The sequence below is a fragment of the Cynocephalus volans genome, chromosome 2 (genome assembly GCF_027409185.1).
Source record: "Cynocephalus volans isolate mCynVol1 chromosome 2, mCynVol1.pri, whole genome shotgun sequence".
NCBI classification, from domain to species: Eukaryota; Metazoa; Chordata; class Mammalia; order Dermoptera; family Cynocephalidae; genus Cynocephalus; species Cynocephalus volans.
In genome coordinates this window covers 118,793,746-118,811,229 of record NC_084461.1, presented here as the reverse complement: position 1 = coordinate 118,811,229, position 17,484 = coordinate 118,793,746, and the positions used below count along the sequence as shown (strand labels likewise).

Genomic DNA, 17,484 nt, shown 5'->3' with positions numbered 1-17,484 from the left:
GAAAAGTGAAAAATAAATGTTTCAAGTGCAAGAATGGGGTATGCCATGCCACCCAAACTTACATTTTTAAGTTCCATTCTACTCATATTATCAAGCCTATAAACAAATCACAAATGACATGAAAGAGGAAAAACATATGACTTCCTTTGTTTTGGGAAAACAGCTGAGAAACCACAGAAAATCCTGTTCAGAAATACAGAAAAGTTTTTTCATAGTAGCTAATTTGCCTTCCTTAGGCATTAGGACACGTTTCTGTTCGTAACCTTAAACAGCTGTATTTTTACTCTTTACAAAAATTAAGCCTCCCAGTAAAAACAGGGTATTTCATCACACTAGTCTTTAAATTGCATCACTAAAAATGTAGTTGTACTCACCAACTTCTAGGTGGTCACAAGGCCCTCCAGCATATACTCACCAACTTCTAACCTCTCAGAGCATCCTGCACAATAGATTTTTATCACTGAAATGAATAATTGCTCAGAAAAGCTGCACTGCCTCAAGTGCAATGATTTGTTAGTCAAAATTTCTATTTTCCAGTAAAAAGGAGATCTCATGAGCAGAAATATTGGGCTCCTTGTGGTTTCATCTATCAAGAGAACATTCCCGAGCAGCTTCTGAGCAAACATTTTGTATTAGTCCATTTTGTGTTGCTATAACAGAATACCTGAGACTGGGAATTTATAAAGAACAGAGGTTTTTTTGGCTTACAATTCTGGAGCAGCTGCATCTGGCATAGACCTCAGGCTGCTTCTAATCATTGTGGAAAAGTGGCAGGCAGCTGGTGGGTACAAACAGATCACATGGCGAAAGGAAGTGAGAGGAAGCGAGGGAGGGGAAGGGAGGATGTGCCAGGATCTTTTAAACAACCTGCTCTTGCAGGAACTAATAGCGCAAGAACTCTCTCATTAATCCCCCCTCCCCCAGGCACAGTATTAATCCATTCATGAGGAATCCGCCCCCATGATTCGATCAGTTTCCAACACTGCCACAATGGGGATCAAATTTCCACATGAGTTTTGGAGGGGACAACACATCCAAACTCCATCATTCCATCCCTGGCCCCCCCAAAACTTATGTCCCTCTCACACACAAGATACAATCATTCCATCCCAACAGTCCCAAAGGTCTTAGCTTGTTCCAGCACCAACTTAAAAGTCTAAAGTCTCATCTGAGATCAAAAGCAAAAGTCCTTCCAGCTGTGAACCTGTAAAAATCAAAAACAAATTTATCTACTGCCCAGATACAATGATGGAACAGACATTGGGTACACATTCCCATTCCAAAAAGGAGGAATAGGCTAGAAAAAAGGAGAAACAGGCCCCAAACAAGTCCAAAACCCAGCAGAGCAGACATTAAGTCTTAAAACTCCAAAATAATCTTCTTTGACTCCTAGTCCTGCATCCTGGGCACAAATGGGCATCTGGGCCCCCAAAGCTTCAGGCAGCCTCATTCCCACAGCTCTGCCAAGCACAGCCCAGTGATCTGCACAAGTACCTGCAGCTTTTACAGGCCTGCGTTGCACGTTACCAGTGACCCAGTAGTTCTGGGGTCCTGGTGGCAGCCCTGCTGCCTTGGCTCTACTAGACATTTCCTTGGTGGGGGCTCTCTGTGGGGGCTCCAACCCCACTTTCCTGCTCAGCATTGCTCTAGTAGATGGCCTCAGCAGTGGCTCCGCCCCTGCGGCAGGTCTCTGTCTGGGCCCCCAGGCTTTTCCATACATCCTCTGGAATCTGGGTGGAGGCTGCCACGCCTCCACTGCTCTCACGTCCTGCTGGCCTACAGACTTACAATGTGGATGCCACCGGGGTTTCAGGCTTCTACTCTCCAGAACTGCTGCACAAACCACACTTGGGGCTGCTCCAGCCCGAGCAGCCGGGATGCAGGGAGCAGGTCCCTGAGGGCAGCTGCACCCCAGGTCTGTCCTCCGGGACCACTCAGTCCTTCTAGGCCTCAGGGCCTGTGATAGGTGGGGCACCCTTCCAAACTTCTCAAATGCCTTAAGGGTTTTTTCCCCATTGTCCTGGTTATTAGCATCTGGCTGCCTCACTACCAAGATAATGTCTTTAGCAAACAGTTTATCTGCTTCACCCTTGCGTTTTCTCCTGCTCTCTGTTTCTCTACCTCATGGCCAGGCTGCAAATTTTCCAAATCTTTACGCTCTGCTTCCCTTTTAAATTCTGGCTTTACATCATGCCTTTGCCACCATAACTCAGCATAGGCTGTTAAAAGTAACCATGCAGCTTCCTTAATGCTTTGCTGCCTAGAAATTTCTTCTGCCAAAAATTCTGGTTCACAACTCTTAAGTCCCACATTCCACAAAGTCCAAAGGCATGGACACAGTGCAGCCAAGCTCCTTGCTATGGTGTAGCAAAGGTTATCTTTTGTCCAATTCCAAATAAGTTCCTCATTTTTATCTGAGACCTCATCATCCACATGGCCTTTACTGTCCACGTTTCTATCAGAATTCTGGTCACAACTATTTAACCAATTTCTAAAATATTCCAAACATTCCCTCATCTTTTTGTCTTCTTCTAAGTCCTTCAAACTCCTCCAACCTTTGCCTATTTATTACCCAGTTCCAAAGCTGCATCCACATTTTCAGGTATCTATATAGCAACACCCCACTCCTCAATACCAATTTTCTGTATTAGTCCATTTTGTGTTGCTATAACAGAAATACCTGAGACTGGGTAATTTATAAGGAAAAGAGGTTTATTTGGCTTACGATTCTGGGACAGTTGCATCTGGTATGGGCCTCAAGCTGCTTCTGCTCATGGCGGAGTGGCAGGCAGTTGGCGGGTACAAGCAGATCACATGGCAAGAGGAAGCAAGAGAGCGAGAGGGAGTACCAGAGTCTTTTTAAACAATCAGCTCTCGCAGGAGCTAATAGAGCGAGAACTCACTCACTACCCCTCCTCCCCCAGAGAGAGCATTAATCCATTCATGAGGGACCTGCCCCCATGAGTCAATCAGTTTCCAACACTGCCACACTGGGGATCAAATTTCTACATGGTTTTGGAGGGGACAACACATCCAAACTTGATCACATTTCTTAACAGTTTGATCACAGATGTGGGGTCTTCACTCCTCATAATGGCACTGCTAGACACAATCATGTTAGGTCCTGCCTCTACACTTTTATGGACAATATCAGGACCTACTCCACCAGTGACATTCACATCCAAAGATGGGAACTGGGTCCTCAACCAATGAACCTTTGGCATAATATCTTCCATGAATTTCTGCCCTCTGAACCCAGGTTCCACTGTCATAACCAAGGCCATATCTATTTGATTAGCCCATGGTGCCAAATACTCAAGTGTAGTTCCTGGTTTAATGGTAAGGCCAACCTTCATCCTATTCTCTCGAATGTCTTTATTGGAGAGAACCCCAGGTTCTCAGGAGCTTCAAGAAGAAAGGTGTATTGATTGGATCCTGCTACAGCGATTGGCTTTACCCACTGTTCCAGCCTGGATGCCAACATGTGCATGTCAAAGACAGGGTCCTGGCCTAGCTGCTTTAGGAAGCTTTCTACCACAGGGTGACCAAAAGTGATGCTGGGAACAAAATGCCCACTGATTATGTCCAGGTGCAGGTAATCAGTCTCAGAATATGGCATCTGGAGGCACTCAAATCCTAAATTGGCCAGGTCACTGTTGAGGATGGACAGGCCAATCTTGCAGTGCAACGCCATGGTGCTGACTCTCAAGAGCAAGTTATCGCACTAGTGAACTGAAACTCTAGCTTTTAAAGTAATCCTAATATCTGAGAGAGTAACTCTTGAGTTCTAATTATCCAAAGGGGTTAAACTTTCATTTTTATTTCATATTTTTTTCCCCTCTCCAACAGAACAGAGTTAATGCAGACTTAGAAATTCTTCTTAAAGGCTTGAACTTCAAAATCATGAACTCCTAAAAGTTGATACCATATTTGGAAGAGAACAAGGTCAAGAAAAATAATCAAAAGTAAATTCCTCACCAGTAATGATGTCATTTGACAGTATTCACTCACACACACACATACCAGTAAGCCACACAGTACTATAAAGGGAAAAGCACTGATAACATGGGGATATCTTAAGAATATGTTTGTTTACACTTTTTTTCCACATTCCTACTTGAACTCCTGCCTGAGGAAAATAGTAAATTGATACAGGAAAAAGGACCTTCAAATATCCATTAACTGCCAACATTATCAGACAATCTTTACCTAGTGAGGAAAATGTAGCTCCAGAGAGTTGGCATAAGAATAGGGCAGATATTCCATTAAGTGGTGTGTAAGAAGATGTTGTTATGCTACAAGGTAAATGTCCCACTGCAGTAAGATTTTGTTAAGGTTTTCTGATGGTTACACCTAAACTAAATAAAAACTTAAGACATATTCATTCACTATCTTTCTCTCTCTTCCCTTATATTTATACACACACACACACACACCCGTTTTAAAGATAAACTGCAGCTTTTCATGCCAGATGCAGAAGGCATGAGAAAACGCCAGTAGATTCCCATTCTTACATAAAACTATGTAACAAAATATGAAGAACTGGCAGCTCTAAGCTCACATCTAAGTGGAAGAGTAGTTTCACTGACCAAATTGGGCTAGCCACTCAGAACTACTACCTGCTATAAGAACTTAGCATGATCTATAAAACAGCAAAATGGGACACTTTACTAAATAGTGTAGCTATTTACTTACCCCAGACCTCATTTCAACTATCATTTTCTCCCCAGCTCCTAAGCACTATATTAATCTGTCACTAAAGGACTTTAGCTTATGGCTTCAAGAAACAAAGCAAGGCACCAGAACAAAAAGAGTTCAGAAACCTCTAAGTTATAACTTTAGTGACTTTGCTTTCTAGTTTGTGATTTTCAAAGTTCTTACGTGTTATTTAGAAGCAGATCCCACAGCTGGCTAAATGGGATTTATAAATTCAAAGTATTCAAGAGCCAATTCTCCTTTAAAACAAACAAAACAAAACCAACTCTATACAAAGGGATTGCCTGCCTCAAAAGAAGGATCAGCACTCACAAGTGCATTACAACTACGAGTTGAACACCATGCATGCACCAAAAAGGCCAGTAATACATAAAATATATCAAACAGTAAAGTGTCCAAAAGGAGCTGGGGAGAACTTAGCCATTATCATTTCATTCTATACCTCTATTATGTAAGAATGTCATTGTGGTAAAACTCCAAATAAAAAATAAACCTATTATTTCACTTATATTTTTCTTACACTAAATACAAAGAACATCAAAGACTAAGAGGTTTCTTTGAGAAGAAATTTTTGGCATAGAACTGTAAATATTTTGGATAGTAAATTGCTAGAATTTTTTAATAAAGATACACAGAGTACAATACCTCTCCCACATGTCTACCAGTATGAGCCAAATTAGAGAAACAGCAGAAGAAAAAGCATTTGAGAAAGATAATTTTTTAGAAAAATGCAGATCGAATTAACTTTATTTTATAAGGAATTTAGAAAACATGAGCAAATATTCATATTGCATTAAAAAAACTAAAGTCTGTACATCATTCAAATTTTAAAAATCAGTCAGTGTGATACTAAAAAACGTACTAACAGTAATGTTTCATTTTAGAACAAAATACTATCAATGAATGACTCATCACAACTAGATACACAAATGAAGGAAATGCTAAAATGATGTAAAACTCTGAATCTCAAAGTGATCCAGTTGCCTGAAGGAAGCACCAATTGTCACCAATGTGGGACTGCTAAATATTCTATCAAAAAAACAAACTACCACTGGGTGATAAAAATAAACAAATAAATAAACTAGGGCGAAAAGGAGCCCACGATGCCTGGAATTTTAGAGTAAATGGTTTATTTGGTTCTATTGTTACATGTATTTTGTCTGTTTTCTTCCTGCAAGAAAGTAAGTGGACGTGTGAGGGATCCAAGAATATTTCCCAGTTATACCTTACTTTTTCAGTAAGGATAACTTTATATTAAAGAAATAATGACTGATATTCCCCGTCAATTTAGCCATTAAATGTACTAGTAAGATAATATGCTTCGATTTTTCTTTTTTTTAAACTATATAAGTCAAGAATATTGAAAGAACTTTTGTGTCTCTTAATTTAAGAAATATATCTATTTAATTCCTTAAAAAGTTATTTTTTTCAAGAACTGATAATAATATGAAGTTTAATATACGAGGAGTCTTGAAAAGAATATTAGGTAATCCAATTATAACAATTTAAATTAGAATATTCAGGAACTATATCTTGAAGGCTCAAAAATACAATTTATGATTCCTTATGAACTAAATTTCACTGAGAGATGATGAAGTCTAAGTCTAAAACTTGGGTACCATTATGCTTAAAGATTTTTAAGAAAGAAAATTCACAACCCACTCAATAATCCCAAAGGAAAATCAGACTAAAAGTAGGGGGGTTTATATATGCCATATACATAGATTTATAAACAAACACATTCAGAGGGAAAAAGGAATCATATTTACTATTTATAGGCTATAATCACTTTCTTTTAAGGAAGACTAAAAAAAGAGTAACCAGGCATGAAGCCAGAGGTTGCCTGGGGAACCTAAAAGTAGCAAATACTAAAACTCTTTGTAGAGTTTTACACTCAGTATAAAGAAATGCAAAAAATTCTTATACTATAAATCTTTAATTTTACAAAAACCAAAAGTAGTCCAACTATTGCCCATTTATGATGATAAAAATTGAAACAAAAGCTCTGAAACTATTTTGTAAAACTTACTATTATAACATTCTTAAATCTAGTTCATATTGTTCCACTGAGTCAAGCAACATTTAAGCTCATGGCGGGGGACACAAAATATGACAGAGAATTTTACCTTTTCTCAGGAGATGATCACAATTTCATTGACAGTACAGGATAAGGAGAATGGCCCCTAAGCAACTTGTGTACTTAAAAGTCCAAATATTTCCATTTTTTTAAACCTCTAGAATATTATCCAGATATTTAAAATATTGATATTTAACTTTTATATTAAGGACATCATACTGTGAAAACAGGCTTGCTTTAATATAGTTCGACTGATTGTGGGGGTACTTACTGACAGAAGATTTCTTTTGCAAATACTGGTTTCTCGTGTTTAAAAAAATCAGCAAGACAGAATTGTAAAAATCTTAATTTACATTACATTGTAAATGGCAGACAACAACTGCCAAATGTATCACAGACCAGTACAGGTAAATGTTTTTTTCCAGATGTCTATAAGACTTTGTATCTTCCTTTATTTGTTGGTTGGTATGAATTTTGCTACAATAGAAAATAGAAGAAAAAAAAAACATTTAAGATAATTTCCTTTAATAACTTATAAAACTACCAAATATTTAAAATAAAAATGTTAATATTATTGCATCAAGGATGAAGAAACTGTTCACTAACTAATCATTTCTCTTGGTTCACTCATCTACTCCTTGACAACCGTGTTTTCAATCAACTTATGGTGGTAGCATCTACAAGCTCAAGGTGCTTTATCACTCCTTGGTGAAATGGTCTTAAGCACTTGATTTAAAGGCTGTTTTTCTTCGTCCCTCTTGTTTTGTGTACCCTCTTTTCTTTAAACTTCTAATTCCCTCCAAAGAATATTCTTTAAGGAAACGTTTAGAAAAGCCCTCAAAAACATATTCTTAGAGAAAGGATAAGGTTTCCTTCCAAAGGGCCTTCATTGAAATGCACACACTGTAGGAAAACTTTACAAGCTTCCACTGGCACTAAAGACACAGGGATGTATCTGCCCCCTTTGGAAAGGTATTCTGTAAAGGGCTGCTTTTTCCAAAATCAAAATGAAATAATTGCCTAAGCTTAAAAACACTGATAAGACCATGTGTTGGCAAAGATGTACAACTGGAATTTTCATACACTTCTAGGGGAAGTGTAAATTGAAATAACTTTTGGAAAACTACTTAGCAACACCTCCTTAAAGCTAAACTATATATGCCCTATAATTAGCAATTCTACTCCAAGGTATACACCTAAGAAAAAAGCATACTAATGTGTACTGAAGAGATATAGAAGAATGTTTATAGAAGTGTTATTCATAAAAACAAAAAACTAGAATAACCCCAAAGTTCAATATATAAATGAACTCTTGTATATTCATACAAATATTATATGGCCATGAAAATGAATGAATTATTGTTACATCCAATAACATGGATTCATCTCAAAATAATGTTGAGTGAAGGAAACTAGCTACAAAAGGAATACATAGCATATGATTCCATTTATATAGAGTTCAAAAACAGGCAAAACTAATCTAGAATTTTAAAAGTCAAAATAAGGTTACATATGGGGGACATAAATAGTGACAAGGAGGGCCAGGGGGAAAACTTCTGGGATGCTAGTAATGTTCTATATTTCTTGATGTGGGTAGTAATTACATCAGTATACTTTGTGAAAATTTACCAAGCTATATGTTTATGATTTTTGTATTTATCTGCATTTGTATTTAGCTCAATAAAACACTTATTACAAGAAAACAAATAAGCCCTTCAGGTTTTCACTCACCAGCCGGATCAGCTCTTCTTTTATGAGCCTGGTGATTTCTGCCTTTGCTTTCTGCACAGCCAGTTCATTGGCACCTGGTGATTGAGTGGAAAACATATTCATTTTACTAGAATTGCACTGAATGTTTATCCATGTCATGGAGGTTCAGGAGGAAATACTGTAGGTAACTTTTAGGAACACTGTACAACTCCTAACACATTACATTACATAATAATCACCCACATTACATAATGGCTGCTTATTATTCTGACTAACAAGTGAAGAAAGTTAGAAGTAATAAAGAAGATAATGAATCCAGGAGGATGTTTTCAGCAGTGATGGGGGTAAAACTTAATTCTGAGATTGCTGTAGTTGAGATGCTCATGGGATAAACAGCTAGATATGTAAATGAGACCAATGGAAATATGGACCGGCTTAGGAGAGATGAATATTACAGAGCCATCAAGGGTAGGTCGGGTGGGATGTGAGGCCAGGAGACAATACCAGGGAGTAGGTAACTAGAAAATAGGTAGCACAGTGCACACTGATAAGAGAAAAAGCTCTGGACCAAAGTACACTAGAGATTGAAATGCCAAAGAATAAAAGAACTGGGATTGCAATGCAGCAAGCTGCATTTTTATCATTCTATATTTTGAAGAAAAAAAAAAGAAAGAGAATTTTTTCCACACCAGCCAGCTGCAACCACAACAACAAAAAGAAATGAGAAAATTCCTTCCCCTTTATTAGAAGTACATAACCTTTCTGACCCCAGAGAGACAGAGATGCAGAAATAGTTTAACAACAGGAAGGAAAGGGCCAAGGGTATGGCTGTGAAGTTATAGCAACATGTCTAATTAAAGTCCTGTACCTGCACCAGCCACTAACCAAAATATTTTAAAGCTGTGTGGAAGGTGGTTGCTGGAAGGAGTAAGAGGTGAATAAAGGTGAAGGGAAGGGTAGAATCAAGAGCCAAGTAAAACTGAAAATTACAATCAAAATGAAATTTGGAGGCCGACCCCGTGGCTCACTCGGGAGAGTGCGGCACCGGGAGCGCAGCAGCGCTCCCGCCGCGGGTTGGGATCCTATATAGGGATGGCCAGTTCGCTCACTGGCTGAGCACGGGCACAGAAAAAGGACAAAAAAAAAAAAAAAAAAGAAAAAAGAAATTTGGGAGGAAAATATGTTGCTTGGCTTGAGATGGTGTGAAGCTTGCTGCTGATATTCTTGTGCTGTTTTAAAAAGAAGGAAAATGACACTCTTACCCAGATGCAAATGGAAGAATTTTCCTACTTTAGTTAGATCGTGACCGTTTGGACCAGTTTAAATTTTGACTTATGTACCTTCTTTAGGTAACAGGTTACATATATTTATAAGCATTTCCCTTCACTGGTCCCAAAACAACTCTGGCTGTTGTTAAGGAATTCTCCACTAGTAAAAAGAGGCCATAGAACAGGCTATATATAATTATAAATTATACAGGCTGACTAGGCACGAACTTCTTTCGTATTCTCCTTCCCTCTGCCCAGTGAGAGGCCTGAGGGGGCTGAGCCCTATAGAGCCTCCAAAGAGCCAGGCAGTGGGGTACTTCCAATTACAGAACTAGAAACAGGTGACACTAGGTTCCTTCCACACTAGAAATACTTCTTTTTATTCTGTTAGTGTTTAGCTGAGTTTGGTTGGGGTTTCAAAAATTAAATGATACTTTAAAAAATGTAATTTATCTCTGAAAATTCTAAAAGCCTTAGATTATTTTAGTTACCAATCCCCAGCTCTTATTTACCATCATTATATAGCTAGAATACTCAAGACGTTTTTGACAAGGTTATGGTTTTACTGGGGGGGAAAAACTTTTTAGATTATTATTAAAATTAGATGTTATTTCAAGAGTGCAAGTTGTCAGCGGAGAGGAGTGACCAGAACCATTCTAGGTGAAAGGAAAAGTAAGTAGAAGCTGTGGACAGTATACAATGGATATATTACTTCATATCACTCGGTAGTATAGGAGATGTGTTCTGATAAAGTTATATGTAAATCAGACTTTGATATATTAATTATACCACATCAAATAAGCATAACTACCTTTATATTAATAAATGAATTACAAAAAGGATTCTTTTTCATTTTGTGGTTTTGTTTTGGCAGTTGGCCAGTATAGGGTTCAAACCCTGGACCTTGGTGTTGTCAGCACCATGCTCTAACCAACTGAGCTAACCAGCCAGCCCTAAAGGATCCTTTTTCAAAGCGAATCATGTCTCCAATTAACCTCCTTTATAAGGCAGGCATTTAAATATCGGTTTTCCTTAAATGATACTTATGATATTCAAGCACAGAATAAAAGTCTGACTCCATGTGTACCAAAGGTTTTCATCATGATTCCTCTGAATATCGCTGTCTCCATCCTGTGTGGTCTAATGAACACTGTAATAAAGACTTATCCAGTTCAAATACAGAAAGATGTCAGTTTAATTTTCTCTGCTTAAAGACACAGGTGCCAGCAACCCCCATATTACTACATAATAAGGAATAATGTCACATGATTTAAAAACAGACTGAGTCATTAGCAGACCAAAAGTCTCTCAGGATACATGAAAGGGTGCCATTTTAAAACCTAACTTGAAATAGATGAGTCAATTTCTCAGTCACAAACATAAACAAAAACATGCAGTTTGCCTAGTTTGGACCCACATCCTTTGTACACCATTTAAAAATATGTATGAAATTAACTGTACAGCAATGCTAGAGCGGCAAAACCATGGAAAACATAAAAGCTGCATCTGAGTTTCATCTTTGCCACAAGTCATCATTAATTCAAAAAGTCTAACAGTAAGAGTGACCTTGGTGAAAATGGTAGAGCAGGGAACTCCAAAAGCCTGTACTCCATAAAAGCAGGGAACAAATTTGCAAAATCTGTCAAATTCAACTTTATCTGAACTCTGGAAACTAACCAAAAGTTTACAGAAACCAGGCAAACACTCGCTCAAGGAAAAAAAAAAATCAGCTGAATCTTGGTAATAGTACTTACAGTGTTTTATCTTACCCTGACTCCAACTCCCCTCCAACCCTACTACCTGCTCCCCACTCACAGCCTTTAAGACAATAGCCCACATTCCCAGTACCAGAATGAACCTGTGTTTGACCTGACTGGTGGCTCCCTAAAGGACCACCTCAAAGGGCTTGCCTTTATTTAGAACTCTCTCAGGGCTGAGGCAGCTACTGACGGGGGTGGGGGTAGGGGGTTGGGATTTGTTAAAATGCAAATGAATTAGCCACTACCCCTTGGGACAAGGGGTAACAGGTGGGGCAAAAGACAAACAAAAAGCTTGAAAAGAAAGGCTGGGGAATGCAATGCTTTCAGGAATAAGGGCTTAAAGCTCCTACATATTCACAGGAATCTAGAAGGCCATGTGCATGCCCAGGGCTGGGCACATGCTCAGAAAAGACCTGAAAAAGCCCTAAGTTCTCACCTCTAGCTGACCTTCAGACTCTCTGCAAGGAGAAAATGAAAACTAAAGCAGAGTTATAAACTTACTGGCTGAGAGTTGAAGGCTTGCCCCAGTACACACAGAGAGCATACCTGCAAAGACAAGAAACTTTCTCTTTCCCAGGCATGTAAGGAAATCTCTATCAAATCACTAGCTGACTTCAGTAGCCACACATGACAAAGAATACAGACTATACAAAATTAGTTCATAAAAGCCACTAAACAGCTCCAACAAGCAGCAGCAACAGTGAGGAGAATCTGATTTCCAGTTACCATATTATAATGTTCAAAATGCCCAGTTTTCAGCAAAAAATTTAGTATGCAAAGAAACAAGAAAGTATGGCCCATTCACAGTAAAAAATAGAAATCAAAGGCCAGCCCCATGGCTCACTCAGGAGAGTGCGGTGCTGGTAGCGCCAAGGCCGCGGGTTCAGGTCCTATATAGGGACGTGCAGACCACACCATGCCGAGGGTTGATCCCCTTACTGGTCCAAAAAAAAAAAAAAAGAAAGAAATTAATAGAAAATGTCCCTAAGGAAACCCAGTGAACTTACTAGACAAAGATTTTAAATCAACTATTTTAAATATGCACGAAGACCTAAAAGAAACCAGGAAAATGATGTCTTGACTAAATAGGGGATAAACCAAATAGAAATTCTGGAGTTGAAAAGTACATCAACTGAAATGAAAATTCGTTAAAGGAATCCAAGAGCAAATTTGAGCAGACAGAAGAATCACTGAACTTGAAGACAGGTCAATTGAGATTGAGTATGAAAAGGCAGGAAAAAAAAAAAAAGAAATGAAGAAAAATGAACAGAATCTAAGAGACCTGTGGGACACCATCAAATGCACCAACACGTGCACAATGGGAGTTCCAGAGGAGAGGCAAGAAAAAGAGAAGCAGAAAAAATTTGAAAAATGACCCCAAATCCCCAAATTTGATGAAAAACATGAATTTATACATCCAAAAATCTAAACATAAAAACCCATGTAGAATATACTACATATATATGTAGTACATATATTATATATACTATGTTATATGTATGTCATAATCAAACCATTAAAAGCCAAAGACAAAGAGAGAATCCTGGAAATGTGACTTGTCACCTACAAGGGATCCTCAATGAGATGAACAATTGATTTCTTATCAGAAACCATGGAGACTAGAAGGCAGTGGGATGGCAAAGTGATGAAAGAAAAAAACCCTGTCAACCAAGAATTCATGTCCAAAAAACTATCCTTCAAAAATGAAGGTGGAAAAAAAAATATTTTTAAAGGTGAAATTAAGACATTCTCGGATATACAAAAAATGAGTTTATTGCACATATAACTGCCCTACAAGAAATACTAAAGGGAATCCTCCAAACTGAAGTGAAAGAACACCAGAGAGTAACTTGAACCCATGAGGAAATAAATAACACTGATAAAATTAACTACACAGGTAAATATGAAAGTCAGTATTATTTTTGGGTTATAGCTGCTCTTTATTTCCTTCATGATTTGAAAGACAAATATGTAAAATAATTATGAATCTATGTCAAAGGGTATGCAAGCAATGTACAAAGATGTTCTTTGTGACAATGACAACAAAAAAGTGATGGGACACAACAAAATAGGAACAAAATTTTTGCATATCACTATACCTAAGTTGGTATTAATTGAACTACATTATTATGAGTTAAGACGTTAATTGTAATCCACAGGGTGACCACTAATAAAATGCCTAAAAATATATATAGTGAAAGAAACAAGAGCAAATCAAAACGGCACACAAGAAAATATTTATCTAACACAAAAAAAGGCAGTAACTGAGATCTTTATAATGTAGGCATTTACAGCTATAAATTTCTCTCTGAGCACTGCTTTCATTGCATCCCATAAGTTTTGTTAATGTACTAAAAGCCACTAACTGTACATTTTAAATGATTAAAATGGTGAATTTTATGTTATGCAAATTTTACCTCAATAAAAAAAAGTTCCAATAGTGACTGACACCTAACATAGACATTGTTTCACACATTAAGCCCTAGATGGCATAAATTTGCTGACAATTTTAAAGCCAGTTCTAAAAGGGACAGTCCAATCAAAAAGTAATAGCCAAATCGGCAATGTGAGCCTTGTACTGAGAACAATGCTACGGTGCCAGGCAAATGAAGCCAGCACAGATGGTTCCACTATCTAACAGTTTAGTTCTCTCTGTCTTGCTTCCATCACACATGAAGTTAAAAAAAAAAAGTTTTTTTTGACTAGCCTTAAAAAACGAACCAAACACTTAAGAAGTCTACTACAAAGATGTTCAGATTAAATATAAATGAAGTGAAGCAGGTTGTCCTACTAGGCAATGCAGTAATACATCAGAAAAGACAAAAATGGAAACTGCCTCTTAACAGACCTGCAACATAACCACCGCCATCTTAGAAAAGCCCAAGTACAAAACAGCACCATCCACCTCCTCCCCTCCCCTCCATTTTCTCTTACAATAAACCTCATGGTTTAGGAGAAAATGAAACTTTTCATTGTTTCTACATGCGCAGAACTCTCCATCCCCATGACCTAACTCAATCCCCACTCTGGAATTACATCACCCAGCTCTTGGCACCAACATACCAATATAAGCTCTATCACCCCACACCTGGTGCTGTCCCCCATTTTCAGGGCAGCCCTGGGCTGTCCTCCATTCTAAGTACAGCCCGGCAGATTTCCTTCTTTAATAAAGCTTGAACGGTACCCGGCATCTGGGCTCACTGTCTTTCACCTCTGAAATGAATTCATTCATGAATGAATGAAATAAGGTTAAAGACCAAACCTGATTGCGCTTAGATAATGCATTACTTGCATCCTTTAGGTTATGGTATTAACTGTGCACTTGTTATTTCGTTAAAGATATGAATACATTTTAATGGACAAAATTTCATAGACAATATTTGCTTAGATAAACATTCATTAAGTGAACTAACATAGCTGATTTACTTTCTAACCTAAACTTTGGCCAGAATATTCTACTTATTAGAAGCATAAATGGATCAGTTCTTATAATGCCTGCTTTCTTTTAGAGTGATCTTCAAATATGATTGAATTGTCAAAAGTGAAAGAGTCTCACAAACAGATCATTCAACTTTGTATATGCACTTTGTGTGTGTATATGAATAAAGACAGCAAATAACATATGAAACTTTTTTTCTTACAGGTGTTCCTTATTTTCAGTCTTCTCTAGAATTGACCTCACATTCTTTCTGTGTCTATTGATCTATATAACCCTGGATCCAACTCAAGCCTGAAATAAAACCAAAAGTACATACTTTCAATTGCCAAGTAAATTTTCCGCTCTCCTTCCTTGGGTTCTTTGCCAGGAGGGAAGTATGTTCCTCTGATTGTAATTGCTGCTTCAGAGTATTCACTGATTCTCTGCAGAGCTTCTTTAGAGGTAACCTTCCACCTAGCAGTCTAAAAGAAAGAGTGGGAAGAAAAATCACTTCATAACAGGATTAAAAAAACCTGACAAAAAAATAGGTCAGCTAATATCATATTAGTCAACGCTAGGATCATAATTAACCCATATGTTTACCATACATTCTTTTAGATCACAATGTACCTAGAACATATTCATAAAAATCAAATTTCTATTGTTACCTCCACCATTTAGGTAAAAAGTAAAGTAGCTATGATCATGGGTTTTAAATGCTGCTTGTGACATTGTAAAATATATATTCGGTCTTTATCCCTGTCTCCTGGCATACAATTCCTAAAATCCTTAGAATCTCCAAAGTGATAAGAGTGTCTTTTTATATGCTAATGAGTTGACTAAAGGCTGAAAGCCCCTAGGTAGCTTCAGGATGTGAGCTGGTCACTGGAAAGACCAAGGCAGGATTAAAGGGTTGGGACTTTCAGCCCCACCCCCCAGCCTTCCGGGAAGGGAGAGAGGCTGACACTTAGGCTGATAATGGCCAATGATTTAATCAACAATGGCTACATAATGAGGCCTCAATTATGTATGCACTACACAAAGAGGCCTCCATCAAAATCCAAGAGGAGTGGGTTTGGAGAGCTTCCAAAATGCTGAACAGGTGGGCTTCCTGGAGGGTGGCACACCAGGGAAGGGCATCGTACCCCTTGCCCCATACCTTGCCCTATGCATCCCTTCATCTGTATCCTTTGTAATATCCTTTATAATTAATGCGTAAAGGTAAGCAAAGTGTTTCCCTGAGGTCTGTGGGATGCTCTCACAAATTAGCCAAACCCAAAGGAGTGGAAGATTGTGGGAACAGCAATTCATAGCTGGTTGGTCACATGTTCCAGAGGCCTCAACTTGTGACCAGCACAGTCTTGGGGGACTGAGACTGTGGGATCTGATGCTATCTCCAGGTAGACAGGGTTGGAATTGAATTGGAGGGCACCCAGCTGGTGTCCACTGCAAAACTGATCACTTGATGTGTGGAGAAAACCCCCACACATTTGGTCACAGTAGTCTTCTGTGTTGATAGTTGCTGAGTAAAAGTACAGGAAAAACAATTTGGTTTGTTTATTCCTATATTCACATACTCCTAAAGAAGCAAGAGTTGCTACTTCACAATAAAAAAAGATTTAAACCTGTTACTTGCCTGTGGAAAGTCATTGATCTCTAATTCTTCCTCATATCTCTTAAAAGATTCATTCTGTCCACCATCCTGTCTCTCCTCTTCTTGTTTCTCCAAAGGCACATAATTGAGCTTGGCATTGATCTTTTCAGCAAGTTGCTCTGCAATGGTTTTTGCAGACACAGTGGGAGCAAGAATGGTGCCACCTCTGAGAATTGCATTGGTGGCCTGTTGCATCACATCCTGCAGTTAAAGAAGACCTACAGTCAAATCTCCAATGAGGGCAGAGACAGGACCAGAATCCCTACCACATATTATTCTCTGAAAAGCCACTAACTCTGTATTAAATAAATAAGTAAATATCTTTCTAATTCAGAGTCCCACTCATATGTGCAATTTAGCAGTACATATTTATAACTAATAGTTTAATGTATCTCTCTTACTCTTGATGAGAAAACTGAATAACATTCAACTCTCTACTAAACATTCTGCTGAATCATAGATATGCCCTTCATAATTAGGTAAATCTTGTTATCAGATACAGTGCAATATTTCCAAAATCATTTGTACACTTTGTGACTCCTAGGAGTTTCCTCTGAATTAGAATCTTTGTACCACTACCAACACTGAGCTCTTCCTCCCCTGTGGCCCAACCTAACATTGAATAAATTATAGTAAATGATCTTCATAATATTATTGAAATTAACAAACCATTCTTTGGGAATGCTATGAAGATTTGCCCTTAATTAAAAATTAAGCTAACAAAAGATTCGAGAAAAAGATGCCATGTGAAATATTTAAAAAACAGATTTCTCCACTGTTTAAACCCATGTTAATGTAAGTCATGTAACTGGGTGTTTATACATCCAGGGAATTGTTTGTGTGCCCAATACTCATCCAATAAAAGTAGATGAAGAAAGAAA

The 17,484-nt window shown here is 38.0% G+C and overlaps 1 protein-coding gene and 1 pseudogene across 1 annotated transcript in view; both read right to left on the bottom strand.

The window, feature by feature from the left end:
* Positions 1-582: 582 nt before the first annotated feature.
* Positions 583-3,694, bottom strand: LOC134370899 (ribulose-phosphate 3-epimerase-like; annotated as a pseudogene).
* A 2,549-nt stretch (positions 3,695-6,243) lies between these two features.
* The window catches only part of DDX46 (DEAD-box helicase 46), a 63,381-nt gene continuing 52,140 nt past the window's right edge, over positions 6,244-17,484 (bottom strand). Inside the window, exons 20-23 of the mRNA XM_063085677.1 lie at positions 16,586-16,804; positions 15,287-15,431; positions 8,525-8,598; positions 6,244-7,270 (exon numbers count right to left, since the gene is read on the bottom strand). Coding sequence (XP_062941747.1) covers positions 7,223-7,270; positions 8,525-8,598; positions 15,287-15,431; positions 16,586-16,804 — 486 coding nt within the window. The 3' untranslated portion in view covers positions 6,244-7,222. The remainder of the gene's footprint in view (positions 7,271-8,524; positions 8,599-15,286; positions 15,432-16,585; positions 16,805-17,484) is intronic.